Raw genomic sequence first — 23,081 nt, forward strand, 5'->3', positions numbered from 1 at the left:
TGCGTGAACAAATATCCATAACATTTCAACATTGCGGACAACATCTACCATATTCCTCTGAACAGTAACCCAAAGATATTGCACTCTCAAAGTTATTCAGAGGCCATAACAAATTAGTATGCTTGTTCTTTTTTCTTTTTTTGATACAACACTTGGTATTCAGAATTCCAGACCATACTATTAACAATTATGCAGAAGATGCAAAATTGCCAATATGACAAATCTTGAACATAATTAAAAATTGCAAAATAATTCAGTAAGACAAAATTTCCTAATACCTGACGAATTACCTAGTATCATCATCACCTCGCTTCCCATAAGGGTTGCTTTGATTGAACCTCCCTTCAATTTTACGACTCTTCTTCCTAAACTTCGAGGCATTGCTGTCTATTTTGATGTCTACCTTTGGTGGGCAAGAAAAGCAGAATGAAGCAGCTGTTGCCTGCACAAGTTAACCAACATTGATTTAATGGCATGGAATAGCATAATACTTCTAAATATAGTCCCAAAAGAATATCTCCCCCCTACCCAAACCTCTTCCGAAACCCGATAAACAGGTAGCTTTCAACTGGCTATTATTAGATAGTATCATCCAGAGAGGAACTGGAGAATATCTTCTTCCTAGAGAATATATAGATCCTCGGATCTCAATATAATGGATAATGGTTATAGAATCTAGGCCTCTAGGGTAAAGTGGAGATACATTATCTGACAAATATTTCAATTCATAATGATATAGCCTTCTTTTTTCATTCGATGTCTGAAAACGTATCTATTAAGCCCTTCTTTGTTATAATTTGGGACAAGACCAATCCCTCGTGGTAGATTCTTCTATACAACAACAATGTAAAAGCCTAAATCCCATATATAATGAGGTCAAGATATTATCTCTAGTAATTGTTCGCATAAATCTTGTCACTATTCTCTTTCATCAAGTGTTATATGATCTTGCAAACCTAATTTCATTTTATCATTTCCAGCACCCTCCTTCGAAATCATCTTCGGCGCAACAACTTCTAAAATCTCAATTATCCCAGCATTTCACTACCCTAAGTGGAGCACCCTCTAGACAATGCCTCACATTCCCTAACCACCATCAACAGTTCCTTCTTATATTATCCACAATGCTTGTAGCTCACAACTTCATCCAAAGAACTTGTTTCCAAATTCTATCTTTTAATGTGTTCCCACATCTCAGTGAGGACCTCGCTACCCCAATTTTCCTAATATGATCCTTCCTAAATGCACAAATGTTTCCATGAATCAGAAGAAAAGATTACCTGCAGATCAAGCTTGTGTACATTGAACACATCCTTCATGGAATGCGAGTTATATGACAATATGTAGGCCCTGTATGCATCTTTAGCTGACTTGTTCAAGTAATAGTTATTTGCCACCAATTTCTCCTGCAAAAATCCACTTCCTACATAAGGTGATATCCTGTTTGGAAACAAGAAAGAGAAATAGGAAGATTCAATACCAGATGAGACTGCACATTTGCAAGCTTCTTTGTATCGAAGTCATACTCTTTGACAGGAACCTTCTCACTCTGCATTAAAATGTAGCATATTGAGCTAGCAAGAAAGCAGCACAGCATTAAGAAATGACTGGATCTATCTTAGCAGACTAGCACAGCTGAGGAATTAACATAAGAGCTTCCCGCTCCTTCATGTTTGCAGTCAGCACTCAGCATATAAAAATACTCTCTGATTCATCTTCCAGATATCTTGGGAGTCTTGATTAGATTAATCAAATTGCAAGCTCCAACCATATCCATCTCACTAAGATTCATCCTAGGAACTTTAGATATTGCTAGTGAAAATATCCATACCTTCAAATAACTGAGGAACTGCAACTCTTCTGGGATCAGGAAAAGCAAAGCATTTCCTTTAGCACCTTCCCCACGAGCTGTTCGACCAACCCTATGAATATATTCCTAAAGGACAGTGTAAAATCAGTAATATTAACTCAGGTAGAGCTATTCAGAGGGGGGGGGGGGATCAAGTCGCATACCTTTGGATCATCTGGAGGATCATACTGAACAATCCAATCCTACAAGAATCAAAGAAAAAAAACGGACATAAAACCAGAAGAGCTTTGCCTATATAGAAACCTATGATCTGTTGTGACAATTGTCATTCATGTGAACATCAGAACAAAAGGCACTAACCACAGCAGGAATATCAAGTCCACGAGCAGCAACATCAGTACATAAAAGTATGCCCTTTTCTGCTTTGCAGAAGTCGAAAAATGTTGTTGTCCTCTTAGTCTGCTTTTGTTTCCCATGGATATCAAAGCAGTCTATCTGAATGTATCTCAGGAGTTCCGAATGAAATTTAACTGAGTTGCAGGAAGAGAAGAAAACCATAACTTTCTTAGACAGATTCCTCTTCAGGAACGAATAGAGAAGAATCAATCTCTTTGCACTAGGAATAACACAATAGCCCTGTTGTAGTCCTTCATTTGTAACCTGTGAAAACCAGTATTTAATAGGATTATTTGTTACAATAACCGTATAAGGCTGGCAGATAAGGAAAAAAATGGAGTAAATGCAGCATCGATGTCTAGTTCCCACTTACCTTTCTCCTCCCCTCATCCACATCAACATAGATAGGTTTAGACTGAAACGACAAGCGTGCAAGGTCCTCCACCTACAGACCAAGATAATAATACCACCTATTCAGTAATTCAGTAAATAGAGACAGAATAACAAACACCCAGCTCGCCCCCAACCCTGCCTCTCTTCCCTGAAACTGAAGTATGGAAAACAAAAACCAACAGGTACCTTCTTGGTTTGGGTGGCTGAAAAAAGAGCTGTTTGCCGCTCCTGTATGCCAGAAAATTTTCAATAAACATATACTTCAAAAACAACATAGTCTGGATGGAGTTAAAAAGAAGCATTAACATTGGCATACATAACATATGCAATACTGGAACAAGAAAGTGGATAGCCCACATAAAAAAGGCACTAAACCAAAATCACAAATAACGAAAAATCCCATCCCAAGCACTGCAAAAGTCAGCTTGATTATATAGGCTGTACATGCCAACTGGAATCAATAACTTCAAAAATAATAATTTGATTTTCAATTATATAAAGTTTCATATTAAAAGTATTGATTTTTTTATTATATTTCAGACCTTTGGAAGAATCTTTATGATTTGCCTCATCTCCTCTTCAAAATTAGCTTCCAGAATCCTGTCAGCTTCATCGATTACCAAGCACTGCAAAACATACGAAAATATTAGAGATCTCAGAACTCCAGTGAATTGACGCATAGATATATACCTTAAACTTGAAATCAATGCTTCCTAAATATATATGCATGTAACTTTCCAACATTTCCAAGGGTACGAAAAGGAAAGAAAAAAAATCTCCAAAGCATTATTCTATTTACCAATGATTTTAACGCTCCATAATGAATACAAAGAGCCATTTTTTTATATGTTGGGAGGACTTTTATTTTTTTGAGTTAGTATTAACAGTTCTGAAAGCAAGATGTTAAGTAAATAATTCACAATTGACATCACATGAGAAAAAGAACAATCAAAGAGCTACACGAGAATCCATAAGGTCACCTTTAAGTTCTTGTATACGAAGGCCTTAGTATTTTGAAGATGATCAAGAAGCCGTCCAGGAGTTGCCACTAAAAGATTAACCCCTTTGGCAAGCCGTTCTGCTTCTCCCCTTCGGCCTGCACCACCGATTACCAAACCAAGGGTTTGCGAATGATGTTTTAGAAGGTCTTTGGCAACAGCATGTGTCTGCATAAGTCGGACAATAAGTCAAGAGAAACTGCAAAAGTGGATCTAAAGCAAAGCAAGTGCACGAAAGCAAGTTCTACCACCAAATAGCCAGACAGCCACTGACCACAAAAAAGAAGACATAAAGTTTTGTGAGACTTCAATCAATAAAATGAAGAATAGTGTTTCACCTGTATAGCGAGCTCCCTTGTTGGACAAATAATGACAACACCAACTCCATTACGAGAAGAAAAACGAGCTTGAGACAGCAACTCTACAGCTGGAACAAGAAAGGCAAGGGTCTTTCCAGAACCAGTCCTTGCAGCTCCAAGCACATCTTTGCCTTCCAAGAGAGGAGGTATAGCTCTAGCTTGAATCTTCAAACAAAGTAAAGCAAGGCATCAGCTGACTGAGCAACATTTTACTTCAAACTACCATCACATGAACTCCCATGTCACGCTTCAAAAGGTAGAACATTGGAGATGATGTTCTCCAATTCATCACAATCTAAACAACTTTAGGCTTTCAACAAGCAACGGAAATCCAAAATCGAGTGAACAGCTCCGGTGCTACTTTCCTATAGCTATCTCTTAAGTACCAAGTCCATCTCTTTCAATCAAGAGATCATGCTTCACATAATGAAAAGCAATATTTTATTTTATTTTAAAGTAAAGAGACTTCTCTTGCAAGCAAGGGGAAAGTGGGGATTCTTCTTGCAAGGGGTGAGAATCGAACCCCTATCACAAGAGTGGAAGAAGGCCTAACAACCACTACGGCAACCTTGATTCTCGATCAAATACTATTCAAAGAACACGATACAATTTTCCCCTTTTCCCTCTTAACATTCCTTTACTTCGACAACCTTTGCTAACTGTCTGTTCCAAATTACGCACACCAAACCAAATTCATACAATTCATAGTACATAGTTTCAATTAAATGTCCTTCCCCATTCATTTTATGTGATTTCAATTACTCCCTCCATTCCTTATTAATATTGTCAATGCAGGCACGGAAATATTTATTGATACATGTAGTTATGTATTAGTAAATACAATTATATAAATTTGATATTACTTAGGTACGAGACGAATCAAATAAGACCCTATGGACTGAGTAAGATTAAAACTTCACAGCAAACGCGAACGAAAGAGTTAGCGAGAAAGGTGACCTGAGTCATGTTGGAGAAGCCAATGTCGTTAATACCGTTCATAGTATGCTCAGAAAGTGGAAGAGAGGAGAAGGATTGATCACTCATAATTCCAATACCACTATTAACTTTGGTAGTCTTCTTAATCTTTTCTTCCTCCTCGATTTCGGCTCGTAATTCGTCTCCTTCGTCAGATTCATCTCTCTTCTTCTTCTTCGGTGTTTTGTTCTTCTTTTTGTCCTTCTTCAGTTGTTGTTGTTGTTGAGATTCATTGTTAGTTTCTTCGTCTCCTTCTCTGCTGAGATCTTCCTCTATCACTGCCATGGCTGCTCAATTTGTATTGAGTTCAGCTTTTGCAGATTTCTACGAGGGTGAACTAAAGGAGAAGAGAAGAAGGGGGGGTTTTAGTGAAGATACATATGACTCACGTTAGGGTTTTAGGGTTTCTAAGTATAAGAAGTGAACTAGGTTTTAGGCCCGTGCATAATGCACGGGAACTATTTAGTATAATAACAATGTTTATATATCAGCTACAATGAAAACATGTAAATGATTCTTACGTTAACTTGATAAAAAAAAACTTTGTGTTTAAGAGATATACATCTTTATATTAATTATAAAGTTGTTTAACATATACATGATACTCATATGTTTTGGAAGACTTCTTTTTAATGCAAAACGAAATTTATTAAGAAGTTACTTCCTCCGTTCTATTTCTACAATATTGCAAAATGAGATTTTACACTATCCATTCACCATCATAACCTTTCACTATTTATTACGATTTTTATGTAAGGAAAAATATTGTCATGTGGGGTCTTGTTAGATTCGTCTCGATATACAGAGGGGTAGTTGAGGGTGTGCAAGGAGCCCAACAGCACAGGGCCCCCAAAATTATAAAGGCCCCAAAATATATTATTTTGAAAATTTTACTTCATATTTTAAGAAATCACTCTTATTTCCCACCGTTAATAAATTTGTCAATGATTTATCTTTAGGTTTTCAACTTTCCATCTTTAGAACTCTAACCTTCCATTTTTATTTTCTATGAATTTAGGGGCCCAATTTTCATATTAGAACCGGGGCCCCAAAATCTTCAAAACGGCCCTGTCGATATATACTTTCATAATATCAATTTTGTATGATTTTACTAAAAAGTAATTAAAGATATTAATAGTTAAAATAGTGTATTGGCAAACGTGAAAGCTCAATTGTTGCAGTAGAAAAAGAACGGAAGTTGTATAACATAGTCATAAGCAAAGTCAACAACACCTTAAGAGGAACTTTGGAATTCCATATTTTCTCCACACTTTCGATGTAATTGAACCGCTAACAACTTATGTATGGGAATTCTTTGAAAAATTAATAAAGTGATGACATGATTTAATATATTACCAATTTTGGAGTAGCCCCACAAAGCCATCATCTAAGGGTTGAGATGACAAAGGTAAATTAATGATCTCAACTGCTTCAAAAAGGGAGATAACTTGCACGAACTTGGTCTTATCCCAGTAACCACTTAGGGGTCAATTGTCTTAAAAACCCTCTCCACATTACAATCTTCATTTTTTACTCGAAATGGCCTTAAAGTGTTGGACTTTCCATGTTCTTTCTCATAAATTAGTACTATTAGACAATTTTTACTCGTGATTGAGAGATGGCTTCGTAAAATTAGCCATGACTAAGAACTGGTTTCAGGAGATAAACCTACCATGTAATAGGGATTGTCCTTGACTTTTAACACAGGGCCGAAAAAACTGTCTTTTTTGAAACATCATACGAAATTTTGTTCCAACTGACAGAATAAGTATCATATGGGGTATAAATACCTTATTCCCCATTGCTACATGAAATACCACAATTTCGATGATATATTGTACTCCCTCTGTTTCCTAAAGATCTTCCCACTTACTGTTACTACAGATACCAAGGAAAATCAAGTTGTGTGGGGCATGGCGTGAGTAAAGTAGGAGAGAGAGAGGGGTTAAGATAAATAAACAAATAAAAAGGGGTTAAAGTAGGAGAGAGAAAGGGAGTAAATTGAATTAATAATGTAATGGTGGACCATATGATAGTGACATGAGAGGGTAAATAGGGAAATTTGTTTTGCCAAATAAGGAATAAAGCAAAAGAGGGAAGATCTTTTGGAAACACCCTTAAACGGAAAGAGGGAAGATCTTTAGGAAACGGAGGGAGTATCATACCTAATTCCGAGTTGTGTGTATTTTTTGAAACATCATAAGAATTTTTTGTTCAAACTGACGAAATAACTACCATATGGGGTATAAATACCTTATTCCCGTTGCTACCTGAAATTACCACAATTTCGATGATATATTGTATCATACCTTATTCCCCGTTCCATCTGACATAATGAGTATCATAAGGGGTTTCCCACTTTACTTTTTTACCTAAATACCTTATTCCCCGTTACTACTTGAAATAATCCTTACTCATTAGCTTCTTCCTAAAAACAATTTTGAATATATTAAGCCACCACAATTTAATTAATATTAAGAATAATTTAGAAAATGATAATTTTGTATAGTAAACAATTATAAATACACAATACTTGTATAATGTATGTTGTTTTATAAGTTCTCCATATGATTACATTTCAATATTATCTTTTACATCAAAGAAAAAAGAAGCTGTCAAAACAAAGTGCATAGACAAATTAACAACTTTTCTAATTCGATAACTTCTAATCTATCAACAACAATTTTACTCTCTTATAGACCAACTAAAAGTGAATACTTATAAATCCCTCTTTTGATATATAATTAACTCATTTTGTTGATTCACCTCTCAATTAGTGTAGTAAAAAGGACTAATTGACTGTAGCAAAAAGGACTAATTGATAACACAATTGCTAACACATGTTGTATCATTGTTTATCTTTCGAAAAAAGATTCAAAACACAACCTAAAGGAATTATAGGTATGATGATGCACAAACTAAATGTAAATCAATAGTTGTATTTGTCTGCCTCATATTTGTAGTTAGGATTTTTTAATATGGCATGTATAGTAGTAACTCTGGTTTGCCTAGTTAATTCCGTCCATCTTCTTTTTGCTATCATTTCATGAGCCTGTTCCCCATTTGTCTTCTCTTCTTCCCTCTCCTCAAGCCCTCAGCTCAGTTGAAGTAAAATCTCGTTTGAAGTAAAAACTTCTCATCATCTCCCCAAAAAAAATTCTCTAATATCTAACCCTCTTTTTTGTGGTGAAAATTTCTATCATCTCTCCAAATATTAACAAAAATATTTCTATGACATGAAGAAAATCAGTTACTTTCGGTTTGAATGTCTTGATAGAAATACAAACAAATTAAAAATGAGTTATTGAGTCTTGACTATTAAGTTCATTCTAAAAGATCAAAAGGTAAGCTTTGATCACAGGTTTCCAATGCATTTTAGGTTTCTAATCTAAAACTTGTATTTCAATCACTAATCCTATTTGCATGTGTAATTGGGTATATAACCAATGGATATTCAGTACCCAAAATTTTGATTCTCATAGGTCATTTGATCAATGTTTTTCCTTGACTATATCGCCATAAATACCTACAAATTTGTCTAATTTCATCATATAATAAGAATAGTTGGTCTTAATAGGAACATAGTGGTAGTTTGTTTCGTTGCATTTATTCTAAGCTGCATGTTGATATAAATTAAGCATATGATGAATCATGGAGTTTTTTTCATGGCCTTTTCTACAAAACGGGCCTAAAAATACCTCTAGTATGTTTCTTAAGAAATTACAAATAAGAGATTACATGATTGTATTTATTAATAAGAAATAAGAAAAAAAAAAACTAAATTGTAAATTTAGATTTTTAATTGATCTGAAATATCTTCAAGACAACTACTATAAGCAAAAGAAAGAAAAAAATTCAAATACATGATTATTAATTATTTAGTGAACCCCCATTTTACTGGATCAATTCTTTCTTGCTCCTCTGACTTTCCGGCGCTGCTGCATGTTCCGTCGGTGCTACTGTAGTTGTGTCGTCGTCGCAGCTGCTATAGTGTTGAGGTTGTTAGTTGTTGCGTTGTTGATCGTGACTCAAAGTTGATTCCTTTGTTGTCTTGGTGGTTGTCTTGGTGGCTCGCTGCTCCTCGCTGTTGGGCTCCTGCCTCCGATTTTTTTGTCCTTATGATCCATGAAGAATACAGTCGCCGTTGTTACGTTATTGCGTTGTTGATTGTGATGCAAATATTTATACTACAAAGGTATAAAGTTATTACCCTTAAATTAGGGTTTGTATTATGGAAAGAATTCATTATGCAATTAACTTGCCAACCGGTTTATAATACAGATAGGAACATATGGTGCTGAAATTAGGGGATAGTTATTATTAGAAACATTTGATTTACAAATCAGCATAGATTATTATTTTTAACTTTTAAGAATGTGTGAGATGTATATCAATATTCAGTTTGCTATAATTACGGATTAGCTTGTAAAAGTCAATGATTTATTTCCTTAAATTTCATTGCAATATACACGGTTGCCCTACATAATTCAATCACCACGATTTGCTATTTTGTCACTTCAATCAATGACACGTGGCAAGTAAATGAGAGGGGTTGAAAAACCTTGGAGCACTGAGAGGCTTGAGAGAATAAGAGGCTTCCACGTAAGCTAATTTTTTCTTGCTTTAATATTATATATGATTGGGGGGTTTTCCAATAGGCTAGGGTGAACTAAAATACTCCTTCTATTTCCTAAATATCTCCCCTCTTTTCGTTTAAGTGCGTTTCCAAAAGATCTTTTCTCTTTTACTTTATTCCTTATTTGGAATGTTTTTTCTCCTTTTTACCCTCTCATGTCTCTATCATATAGTCCACCATTACATTATTAATTCAACTAGTTTTGAAGCCCGTGCGTTGCACGGGTTGTTTTTTATATTTTTTTTGTAATTTTTTGGTGACATTATTGATTTTGTGTTACTGTAAAATGAGATTTTTGAACACGATTTTATTTACATAATTCATATGTTCCTTTTTCATTGCAATTATCACCACTTTGGATAGTTTTAATTATCTATTTGGACCAATCAACTTTTAGTAAAAAAAACAACTATAATTGTCAATATTACCTTTACTTTATGTTAATAAAATCATCATTAATTATTCATTAAATTGCCTCATAAAGTTGCGCTTACTTTATTAAGGATTTACTTATCCCCTACACTTGTTAATTAAAGGAGTACCTCTATGCTAAACTACACATTTTTTTTCATTTTCTTAAAAATCATCCCCAAATCCATTATTGTAAAAGGAAAAAAATTGAAATAAAATATTTGTTATTATACCCTTATTTTTAGATTATCTTTAATATCTTTAATTATCTATTAATCATGTTTATAAAAAGTTGATATAAAGTTAGTATTGCAATGGTTGTTTCCATCTCTAATAAGTGAAGGCATGTTGACCGGTATTGTAGATATCAGTTTATCACTAATCACTATAATAAAGTAGATATCTCATATCAAAAAAGTTTAAAAATAAAATAAAGTACATATTGAGTGCCCACAAATGCAAAGAAGCTGTCATTGAAAATGTTGGCTACTTTAGTAGATTTGCAGCAGTTCATTAGATGTTATCGTATGGTTTAGGCAAATCTCAAGAATCAGGTTTTTTTTATTTTATTTTGTGATTTTATGTGTGAATCATAGCCATAAAGTGATTATACAGTATAGTATACTTATAATAGATTCCTAGTTATAATAGATCCCTAAAAGATAATTTTTTTGGTTTTTGTCATAGCCGTAGAGTGAATAAACTCTTATCTCTTAAATTCTAAATTTTATTATCTCTCAAACTCTAAATTTTTTATCTCTCAAACTCTAAATTTTATTATCTCTCAAACTCTAAATTTTATTATCTCTAAATTAATAAGATGACGTGGCAATCCTAGGTGGCGCGCTCTATGCTCCCAAAAAGTTCCTCCTTTATATATATATATTGATTTTACTCCCTTTCTCTCTCCTACTTTAACCCATTTTTATTTGTTTATTTATCTTAACACATTTCTCTCTCCGACTTCACCCACCTCACACCCCCACACAAATTAATTATCCGTGTGAATAGTAACAAGGAAGATCTTTATAAAACGGAGGGAGTATATGTCAAGAGGGGTAGGACACCAAAAAATAGAAAAAAGAAAAAGAAAAGAAGTAACTACTTACATTAATTAAAAAATAAAAAAAAAGTAAAAATAGATAAGGGAACTACCTATTAATTAAAAAAAAGTGAAGAAAGATAATAAAAAAATATTACAAAAAGAAAACTCTCAACAATTCAAAATTCTCTAATTTATTATATATAATTAACAATTAATTTAATTTTCTAAATCCCCTAAAAAAATAACTTTATACATATTTTCGCACACACCGCTCCATATATATCTGTATTATATAAGTTAAGGTAGGAGCTATGTTGTCCTCATTTGAAAAGATTTTTTAATCCTTTTTTCAATAAAAATACTTACCTATTAAGATATTAAGATTTTTTTCAATCATAATCATTCCTAATTTAAGATATGCATATCAAAAGAAGTTCAAAATAGCTAAAATAAACTTTCATAAAAATATGTGTAATGAAAGAAAAAGTTTATGATTGAAAAATAAATTAACATAACTAAAGCAGTTTCCAAATCAATTACAAAACCAAAGACATAAAAGTTTAATTTTACCTAAACTTTGAAATGCAATAACAATACCAACATTCATTAACAAGTAATAAAAATACCAAAAAAACAACTTATTGATCAAGTATTTTTTTTTTTAACACCACATGATATTTAACTAGAACTAATGATAATTGTAAATTACATTTTTTAAAATTACATTTAGATAAAATTTAATAATAATCACCAAAATAATTCATACATGCATTGCGTGCAAAGAAGGCTGGTATATACTAGTATTACGACCCGTGCATAATGCACGAGAGTATTTATTATGTTATTACATATTTAAAGGAAGTCATAAAACATAAAGTATGAGTAGTGATGAACAAAAATTACAAATGAAATTTTCAAATCAATTTATATGTTTGCGAACACTTTCTTGTAAACTACAATTGGTGTATTTGCACGCAAACAATGTTCTTTATCAAATAGAAAGATCTTTAGACCTTTTTTGCTCGTAATTCTTGAAACGACAACATAAAATTGTCCATGGCTGAAAACAAGTATCGGAAGATACATGCCTACATGAGATAGAGTTTGTCCTTAACTTTTATTTATAGTCATAGCAAAACAAATCATTAATTAAAGGAAATTGTCATCTCTGAAATCTGATAGAAAAATTAGTGAAGTCGGACGGGATTAATGTCATTCTTGGGATAAATCTCCGACATTGCTTCCAGAGAGAATAGTAACTTCCTGTGCACCTGCATACTGCACGGGAAATATTTTGTCTTATAAATTGAAGATTTTAACAAGTTTGACCTAAAATAATGGTGGTGAATATTAATTTGTGATTTAAGATTTCATAATCATGCAGAGATTATTTTAAAAACTGACTTATAACCCGTGTGTTCAATAGCTGATGTACTTAATGCCATGGTAGAAATAGTATTTGTTTTTCTAATTTTGAATAAAATCGTTCAGTAGTTGATGTTGTTAATTAGTTCTTGGACCCGTGCAAACTGCATGGGAACTTTTCAGTAATTTTTTTTTTGGCTAAAATCATTGAAAAAATCAATATACAACATATAGATGTGATAATATTAGGATACATAAGAAGGTATCATCAATTTACTAACAGATTTAATAGCTATTTTATTCGAAATAAAGTTAATAAGATGAACCTTATATACTTAAGTGATGAATTTAAAATTAATAAATAACAATTTCCTTAAATATTATTAAAATAATTTACATTAACAAATTAGGCAACTATAATAAGTGATAAACATTTTGAAACACTTCTTCGTACACCACGTTAGTGGTAATATTCGACTTCACTCGATCTTTATCACAAATTAGAATCTTCAAACCCTTTTTGCTCGTAACTCTTGAAATTGTCACATAAATTGTCAATGGCTAAAAACCGGCCTAGAAAGATATAAACCAACATGAGATAGAAATTTCCCTTGCCTTTTATTAATTGTCATTGCAAAGCAAACAACCAAAGGAAATTGTCTCCTTTGAAACTTGAAAGGAAATTTTGTTCCATCAGACGGGGTTAATGTCATTCGAGAAGTAAACACCTTGTCGCCTACGTTACTTCCAAATATGACTACAGCTTCAACGATGCGATTACTAAGGTGTTTGACAACCAACCACATACCATTACATAACCTAGAAGTTTGGTCAATATTCCTAAGGAGCATTACCGGTGCCCCAACCTTTAGTCTTATATTATGATAACTTAGAGCATTTGATTATATTAAGGAATTCGGTTGAATACATCTCATGTACTCCTAAGTTTGCCTCCTCTTTTGAAATTGCATCAGGACTAAGGTAAGTTCTTTCTTCACCGGACAATTGGGACAACACAAGATCGTTAACTGTCTAAACAATGTCATGTGTTGGCGCAAGTATGGCTGGCTCTCTCTTGGATATAAGTTGCTTCCCATAAATGAGCTTCTAGGCCAGGATATTTGTTGTCGACTACAGTCGCGATAAGATCATCTCCTCCATCAATCAGTATATCGTCACGTATTTCTACACAACCCTCCCCATCATTAGGCTCTCCCACCTCTAATGTCCACTATGAGAAATCTCGGACTTCAATACCCTGGCCTCAGGCGCATATATTTTTTAGTATGAGCACTCGGTAAAAATCCCACAAGTAGGAGGTATTGATTATTGCAGAGAAGACAATGTCTTCTCTGCTTCCTCCTGGGACAACATGTAATATCTTTCTAACGTCACCAGCCAAAACCATTACCTTACCACCAAATGACAAATCTTTGTTGCATATCGAGAGTTAGAAACTCGAACCTCCTGTAATATATATGTATATTTAGAAACTTGGACTTATCTTAATTTTTTTAATGTAGCTTGAATATAATATACATTAAGAAAGTTCCACGGGTCTTAAAAGATGAAGTAAAAATATTTGTAATCATTCTAGCAAAAAACGTTTTACTTAGCGTAGAGGAATCATATTAACATACCTTGATAACTAATTATTTGTCCTAACTGAATCACAATTATAATTGGACCCTTTTCTCCATTAACAGATGCATAAGGTGTAAATTGATCTGCATACACGCCCCATATTACACATGTTATAGTCCTATGCCTGTCAAAATTTGAAACAAAACACATCATGAAGTCCTCCTTTCCGCATGGTTAAACAAATATTAAACAAAACAAATTTGTTAGTGCTTACTCTAAATCAATCAACTCTAAAGTCATCAATCTCGAATTATCATTTATAGTAATAGGACTGTAACTGGTTACTTCTCCAATAAAATCTGCAAAACAAAAGGATTTTTAAAATAATTAATTAGCACGCATATTTAGGATCGCCGTTTAGTGGTTAAAGAAAACTTAAGTGTAAAATATCAATGTGGTAAACAATTAGTATCTTTTTTGATAAAATATCATCAAATGAAACCAAGTTCAGTCCATGCTCAAGTATAACCTACTCCTCGGACTCACTAATATAAGAACAATAGTTAAGTGCAATTTTGAAGCCATTTTGAAGTCTTTCTGATCCTGTATTCTCATTCACGCTAAAAGTGTGAAACTCTTTAAACGCGCCTTGATTTATAAGATTTTTGAATGTATCAATTAGATTTTTTCGACAAGATATTTGAATCTTGTCTCCCTTATCTAACCATACAAAAAAGTGAAGAAATCAATTAGTAAAAATGAACATTTGTAATATTTGTATTAGATTAAGACAATATTAATGTAAAAAAATGACTTTAGTTACAAACCTGATCATCCATCAAAACCATTTCTATGCTATTAATTTTTTCCTCCTGTTTGTTATTTTCATCTTTATTCTTTTTGTACACTGGTTTAGTGCAAGTGCGGATGATTCGACCCTTGATGAAACATATTTTGAATCTTTAGTCAGATCTTTTATCATAACTAAATCACATGATCTCATTTGAAAAGTAGACATTGCTAACTTAATCTCTTATAATGCAAAATGGTTTTGTGGTCTTTTGTGGTCAACAGTAAGTTGGTATTTATAATTGAAGATAAGAAGAGGATGTAATAACCTACACGTATTATTAGGCAATCTCCCTAGAATATTGCAGTCACTATCCCAATAAGAGGATAAAGTTTTTAACCTACACATATTATATATAAAAGAATCTATACTAATATATTAAAAGAGTGCGTAACAACGTCGATGCGCCACGTGGCACCCTCCTTCTGCCACGCCACGTGTCTGTTAACCAACAAAGTCAAGTGGTCATTATTTAAAAAATAAATATGTTGAAGCTTGGGTCGAACCCTTGACCTTATGTAAGGGTTTTCAAAGAGTCACCATCTCATCTAACTTCTCTTAGTGATCCATGTTTTCACAGTTAATGTTATTAAACATATCCCTTGCATCCTTAAAAATAAATAAATCTGCATGTTCATTAAAATTAATTATGTATGCATGATACCATTTGAAGAGCAGTGTTGACTACTATAGTACTACCCCTAGAGAGTTTTAGTTCATGTAATCTATGTACAATAAAAAAGTTTAGAAATTGTGTAGTATAGGGTTTGATCATGAGACCTCAAGTACATATACTAAAGTCTTAACCACTAGGCTAAGTTGTGTTTATTGTTATTAATAAAGTATTATATTAATAAATGAATTTTTTTTTACCCGGGGCATAGCCCGGGCCTAATAACTAGTTTTTTCTAAAATATTGCAATCACTATCATGGATTTTCTCAAACTCAATATTTAAAGGATATATGGTATCATGTTTATGGAAATAAATTCAATATTTAATTGATCTATGGTATTATGATGTGTATAGAAATGATATTATAAGTCTTCATCTTTTAGTATACATAAGATTGCATAAGATTGATCATTTGGCTTTTTTATTGCATATCTAAGTATAAGTGGTTAGGAATCTTGCTCTCAATTCACTTCCTTCTATATATTTTTTTGTTTGTGGTTTAAGAAAATCAAAGTAAATTAGGAAGGTAAAGAAATTTAACAACGTGGTATATTTAAAAAAACCTTTGCTAGAATGAGATTGTTTTTGAAGAAACATAATTTTTAGAAAATCATATGTAGGGTATTTCAGATTAGAAGTAGATATGTATAGTATAACATATATGAATTCAACTACATATATGTGGTATTTAGTATAACCTTTGAATGCATCTATATTGGTATGTCATTTCTAGTGTACAACCTATGATTTTGTGAAGTCTCGAGCTTTGTGCATATAAAGGAGAATAAGATTATCAATGCTTTTTCTTGATATACTTTTCTAAGTAATATTAGAAATCTAATGTAATCTAATTATACTCTTTTATTTCAAAATTCATTTATATATTAATCCTTCTTTGAATTGGGATGTAATGTATACATAACTAATTTTCTAAAGAACATGTGAATGATTATAATATGAAGAACACGTAACTTTTTTGGGAGCATGTTATGTCATTAATGTTTTCCAATTTTAAAAACTGTAATTATATTTAAAAAATTATGTTTAAATATTGATTGTTTTTATCGATATGAGCTACAAAGGCAGTTAAAGTACATGTTTAAATATATATGATTGACTATAAATATATATTATTATCATAAATTAGTGCATATCATTGAATCAAATTTGAAAATAATAAAACAAACCAGATAACAAATTGACTTTACTCATAAGCTTTAATAGTAAAACACATCTAAACTTGCAAGAAATTAAGAAAGTATATTATCAATCGTCTTCTAAGTCAAAGTACACTCATATTATTTTCATACATGAAGAATGTGTAAGACAATGAAATTCAACATCCCATCAAACGTCTTATAATAATGCAAGCATCTTTTGTTTATCCTCCATGCGAATCCTGTGAAAAATTAATAGTAGTGTTTTTAAACCAAAAACAATAGTACTTGCTCATAAAAATGAATATAAAATATATATCTTTTTTATAAAAAAGAAAGTATCAAAATAAGATATAATACTTAAAAAGATAAGCACACTCTTCAGCCCAATCCACACATGTCAAGTCAACGACATCAAAAAAAAAGGATGAAGTGAAATGTCGATTTTAGTAAAAAAAAATATAGGCATCCCCTATATGTGAGCAAAGTTTACTATGTAAAATGTTCTTATAGTTGACCAAAAACCAAAAATATGTTAGCGATAAAGAATCATATGTCTAAACAATATAACATATATGTATACAACTACATACACTTCTTATAGAGAAATAAACTAGTGAGTGTCCCGGACGATGCTCCGGATTGTTTCTTTTCGTAATTTTTTGTCTTGTGAGGAAAAAATTGACGTCATAATTTGAAGAATACAAGAAATTGGAGTAAGAGTTTATGTCTACTATCATTACCGTGTTTTAATGAGATATAATTACAAGACCTTATTATATTTATTTTGAAATGTTAAACAATGATGTTATGTTGGATCAATGGTTAAGCTTTCACTTTTTGTTTCAAAGGTCACGTGTTCGATACCTTCTAACCACATGATATATGTTTTTTAGTTGAGGGGTTTGACATGAAAATAGAGTATTTGCATTAGAACCTTAGAGGAGAGTGCCACGTGACACATAGACATTCTTATGAACGCCTTTTAATATATTAGTATAGATACCTCATTAAGTTCATTTCGTAAATGATACTTTGATGTATGTAATATAAATGCAATTTGGTTGTCACGCAATGTAACATTCATTGTTCCACTCATGTCTTTTATGTAAATAGTTATGGATAGACTATATGACCAAAGCAACAAAAAAGTATAGTGACATTATTAAAGTGCATTAAGGTGAAAAGATTTAGAAGGTTAAATATATGTACAATTTATTTGGTGGTAGATATCTATTGTAACACATACAACACACTTTCTTGTCCAACAAAATGTACGTACTCGATTGTTGTAGAAGAAATATAAATCATTCCATTTGAATTGATTGACATTAATGCTGTAAAGTCTCTCAATAATTCTACAATAGTTTTTTTTTTCAATCAGTACAAAATAAAAATAAAAAATCTTCCTAAACATTAAAAAACCAAATGCAATTTTGTACAAAGGTTAGTATGAAGATGCCATACCCTTTTGTACTCTAAAAATTCATGTATCGTCAACCGTTTTGCATTTGATATACGAAAAAATCAATTCAGTGGAAAAGAACTACTGTTTATCCTTCTAACCTTTTGTTGAACAAATTGATCATTGATGAACCTTTTAAGTTGACAACATTACAAATACGTATTTCGGGTTAATACATAATAATGGGTAATTAAATTTTTTTACAGTAAATGTTTCCCCATTTTCATAATTTGTATGCACACTTAATTCTGGATTGACCACAATTGTTGTAGTACTTTGTGATTGTAAAAATAGACCTACAAAATCATCATGTATTGTTCAATTAGAAAAATATAACCCATGTAGATCATATATGTCTTTAAAATAAAAGTGTGGAATAAAACGTTTACCATTAAATTCATTGGTAATGATCAAACCACTTGCTAAAAGTGTCATGTGTTGTGAGACAATACCCCAACTATTATTTTGTACAAATCCATGAATCAAATTGCTCAAGAGGCACAATTTAGTTGCAGTACAACTAATCATATTAAGAAAGAAGTAGATTAGAACCAAAAGAATATATGGTATTATGGTCAACATATAAAAGGTAGAATTTGTACATATAATATATATTATAATATAATTTTGTAATTTCACACCAGCTAGATAGATGATGACAAAAAAACTATAAATTTACCTTTTATCTATAATGATAATATGTTGCTTGTTACTGTTTTGAGTAGTATCTAATCCGACGACACCTAAATATATAACTATTGCTAATACACCTACAAAAACAATGGGTTGAATATTAAAGTTGTGTGTGACTTAAAAAAACTAATATATATTGTATTGGACCATGTAAATAAATACCTATTTCAGTGTTCACAGTTGCTTGAAGCATTTGGAGTTTTCCTAGCTTAGTGAATTTGATATTTGCATCCATAGTCAACCATTAAATACATAAAAGTAGCGGTAGGCTACGTTTAAGGAAGAGTATGTAATTAGTTTGGGTTTGGCCATGATAATTTCTCTATCTAGCCAATGCAACTTGCAAAGGAAAATCTTTAGTCTAACGGGGCAAATTGCAAGGTGATGAAATAAATGTATGGAGGAAAAAATTGATGAATTTGGTGGAGGATAACACCACACAAAACGTGTATTTATACTTAATATTCACCGGTTCTTTTGATTTTGATATTGAAAACTTGCTTCAGTTACTTCCCTAATTTATGCAAAGTTTGACATTTATATGATATCAATCACGTGATTATTGTCCTAGATTGATTATGTAATTATAAAAAAATATCATTAATTAATAATTTTCATATTAAAATTTGATTAAATCAATCCCTAAAATCACCTAATTCAATTTAGGAATGATTTTGATTTAGATGATCAACTTGCACATGAGTTAGGTGAATGTTAATAATTTCGGATACTATCAATTTAAATTAAGCGATTGATTGACAATTACCATTAACATTGGCAATAATTAAGATTGATTGATGATTTAAATTCATTGTCATTTTTATTTAGGAATTTAAAATTTCGAAATGTAACCAATATGAGAATTATAAATTTCGGCCAAAAGTATATGAGTTTGAGATTTTAATTGCGTAATTATAACTATAATTAACGTCAATCATATTAATACATAAATGGGGATATGCTTGATTTTCGAAAATCTCATATGAGATCATGATATTAATTACCTAATTTAAATAATCAATCAACATAAATCACAATTTTTTTTAGCATTTTATAAAGAATTTTCGGCCACAATATAGTGACTTGCCACGTGAACACTGAATTTGAGATTTTTTAGTTTGTGAAGCTCTAGAATTGCTCGGTGAACATGAGCTTGCCACGTAGGATTTAGGATTTTACTTTAGATAATAATATAGATGAGGAACTTTCGGGAGCATAAGGAGTTCTTCAAGATTTCGAAGTCATAGAGCGTGCTATGTAGGATTGTCATGTCATCATAATTCATTTATTTTTACTTTTTACAAAAATAGAGTTCTACATTGATTTCACAAAATTAGAGTTTTAATACACATAAGGATTTTGAGATAAGCTAAAATAGAGTTTGATTTTGCATGAACAACCTAAATTATTATATTATGTAAATTGTATATAACTTTATCTACGTAATTCGAAATATTATTATTTTTATTCCATTAGATAATACTCAAAATATGCTCCGAATTAAGATCCATTTACAATATAGCTCTACAACTTATGAAATAGAGAGCGCCAGGTAGGATTGTCATGTCATTAATATTTTAAATATTTTAGAAAATAGAGTTCTACATAGATTTAAATACACATAAGAAATTATAGATAAGCTAAAATTAGAGTTTGATTTTGCATAAACAGCCTAAATTATTATATTATGTAAATTGTGTATAAATTTTGCTACTTAATTTGGAATATTATAATTGTTTTTTCCACTTGGTAGTGCTCGAAATATGCTCCGAAATAAGATCCATATACAATATAATTTTACAATTTATGAAAATATTTTAATTTAGATGAACAATAATGTTTTATTATTTATTTATTTTAGATACATATAAAATTAACTATAAAAATAGTGTCTTATATATAACAGTAACAATTATGCTTTTCAAAATCATACTTTTAAAAATTGAGTTATATAAAGATAAAAAACACAAACATATAGTTTAAACCTATAGCATACCATGATGACATTACATGAAGAATCAAATAAAAGTTTGTCAACGACATTGCAGAGGTATTATGAAATTGACTAATTATTTTATTTCTAAAATATTTGTTGTATAAATAATTATTTATGTTTTTATTTTTCATATACCTATGTGTCAAATCTTATTCTTTTGTCAATGAACTTAATTATACTATAACTAATTGGGAAATCAAAGTTCGAAAACAATAACCCGTGCAACCCACGGGCTTCAAGACTAGTATAATTCTACAACTTATGAAATAGAGAATTAATTTTTATTTTAAATATTTTTAAATATAGAGCTCTATATAGATTTAAATACACATAAGAAGTTCTAGATAAGCTAAAATTAGAGTTTGATTTTGCATTAACAAACTAAATTATTATATTATGTAAATCGTGTATAACTTTTGCTACGTAATTTGAAAGATTATAATTTTTGTTCCATTAGATAGTGCTCGAAATATGCTCTAAAATAAGATCCATTTATAATATAGTTCTACAACTTATGAAATAGAGAGCGCCACGTAGGATTGTCATGTCATTTATTTCTATTTTAAATATTTTAAAAAATAGAGTCCTACATATATTTAAATACATATAAGGAGTTTTGGATAACGAGAAATTAGAGTTTCGTTTTGAATAAACAACCTAAATTATTTATTATGTAAATTAAATATAATTTTTGCTACCTAATTCAAAACATTATAATTTTTCACTATTTGATAGTGCTTGAAATATATTTCAAAATAAGATCCATTTACAATATAGTTTTACAACTTATAAAAATATATTGAACTAGATGAATAGTAAGGCATTATTTATTCTTTCTTTTAGATAAATATAATAGCATTTATAACTATAGTGTACAATATGTGACTATAGTATTTTATCATAGGTTCAACTTTCATGATTACACATATTATCTTTCAAAACCTCAGTCTTACGAGTCCGGATCCTCTAGAGTTTTGATAAAATTCTACAAGGTAGAGTTATATATGACCATACATTTTAAAATCAAGAGCGTGTATTGGTGAAAGGGGAAAAATAACGAAGTGGATTTTGATGAGCAAAAATAGGATTCTGGAAAGATATATAATATATGAGATATTGATTTTTTTTATTCAATGATTGATATTGGTCAAACTCTACATTGTAGAGTTCTTGTAGAACTCTAGAGGATCCAAACACCAACCTTACTCTACTAAACCAAAACAATTTAGTATTCCAACAAAAATTATTAAGGAAATTTTGTTTTTACAACAAAATTATAATATGATGAAAAAATTAGAGTATGATTTTACAAAAACAACCTTAAAATATTATAGTGAAATCTACCTAAGCATGACATGTCATTCTTCTTATTTTTTTAAAAAAAATAGTGTTTATCATAGATATAAATACATATAAGGTTTTTAGTAATAAGTGAAGATTACACTCTGATTTACTCTGACTTTGCATGGACAACCTAAATTATTCAACTATGTAAATTGAATATAGTTTTTGCTACATAATTCACAATATTATAATTTTTTTACCATCGAGAGTGTTCGAAATATGTTTCGAAATAAGTTTCATATACAATATAATTTTATAATTTATTAAAATATAATTAATTTAGATGAACAATAACGTATTATTTATTATTTATTTTAAATACTTATAAAATTAACTATAAAAATAGTATATTATATGTAACAATATCAATTATACTTTTCAAAAATCATACTTTTAAAAATTGAGTTATATAAAGATAAAAAATACAAACATATAGTTTTGAACCTATAGCATACCATGATGACATTACATGAAGAATTAAATGAAAGTTTATCAGCATTACAGAGGTATTATGGAATTGACTAATTATTTTATTCCTACAAAATTTGTTGTATAAATAATTTTTTAATATTATATCTATATGTCAAATCTTGTTGTTTTCTCAATGAGCTTAATTCTACTAAAACTAATTGGGAAATCAAGGTTCAAGTTTCTAGATTGCTTGAGGTCGCAGATCATAAAATGAAAAAGACAAGTTTGATAAGTCTTGATTATCAAGATTATTAGATTCAAATTGGACAACTACAAGGTCAAGACAAGGAGGAGGCTTTTGGGGCAAGTGTTAAGGAAATGATCCTTATTCGTATACAAGTGGCACACTTCATGAACACCTTCATAATAAAGAAAAAAAATCAGAAGTTTCAAACTCATCATTTTTAGGGAACAGGGTTGTTGTTCTTGTATGAACACTATGCCAACTACAAGAGAGG

At 30.9% G+C, this 23,081-nt stretch overlaps 1 protein-coding gene across 1 annotated transcript; it reads right to left on the minus strand.

The window, feature by feature from the left end:
* LOC104888734 (DEAD-box ATP-dependent RNA helicase 51) lies at positions 1–5,360 on the minus strand. Its single transcript, XM_010673782.4, has 12 exons — positions 4,914–5,360; positions 3,936–4,121; positions 3,580–3,765; positions 3,142–3,225; positions 2,786–2,827; positions 2,580–2,651; positions 2,171–2,470; positions 2,014–2,052; positions 1,832–1,936; positions 1,481–1,549; positions 1,281–1,406; positions 1–442 (listed from the first exon to the last, which is right to left on the minus strand). The coding sequence occupies exons 1-12, from the start codon at positions 5,214–5,216 to the stop codon at positions 287–289; spliced, it is 1,668 nt and encodes a 555-aa protein (XP_010672084.1). The 5' UTR covers positions 5,217–5,360; the 3' UTR covers positions 1–286.
* Positions 5,361–23,081: the final 17,721 nt, after the last annotated feature.

Source organism: Beta vulgaris, chromosome 3 (genome assembly GCF_026745355.1).
Source record: "Beta vulgaris subsp. vulgaris cultivar EL10 chromosome 3, EL10.2, whole genome shotgun sequence".
Lineage (NCBI taxonomy): Eukaryota > Viridiplantae > Streptophyta > Magnoliopsida > Caryophyllales > Amaranthaceae > Beta > Beta vulgaris.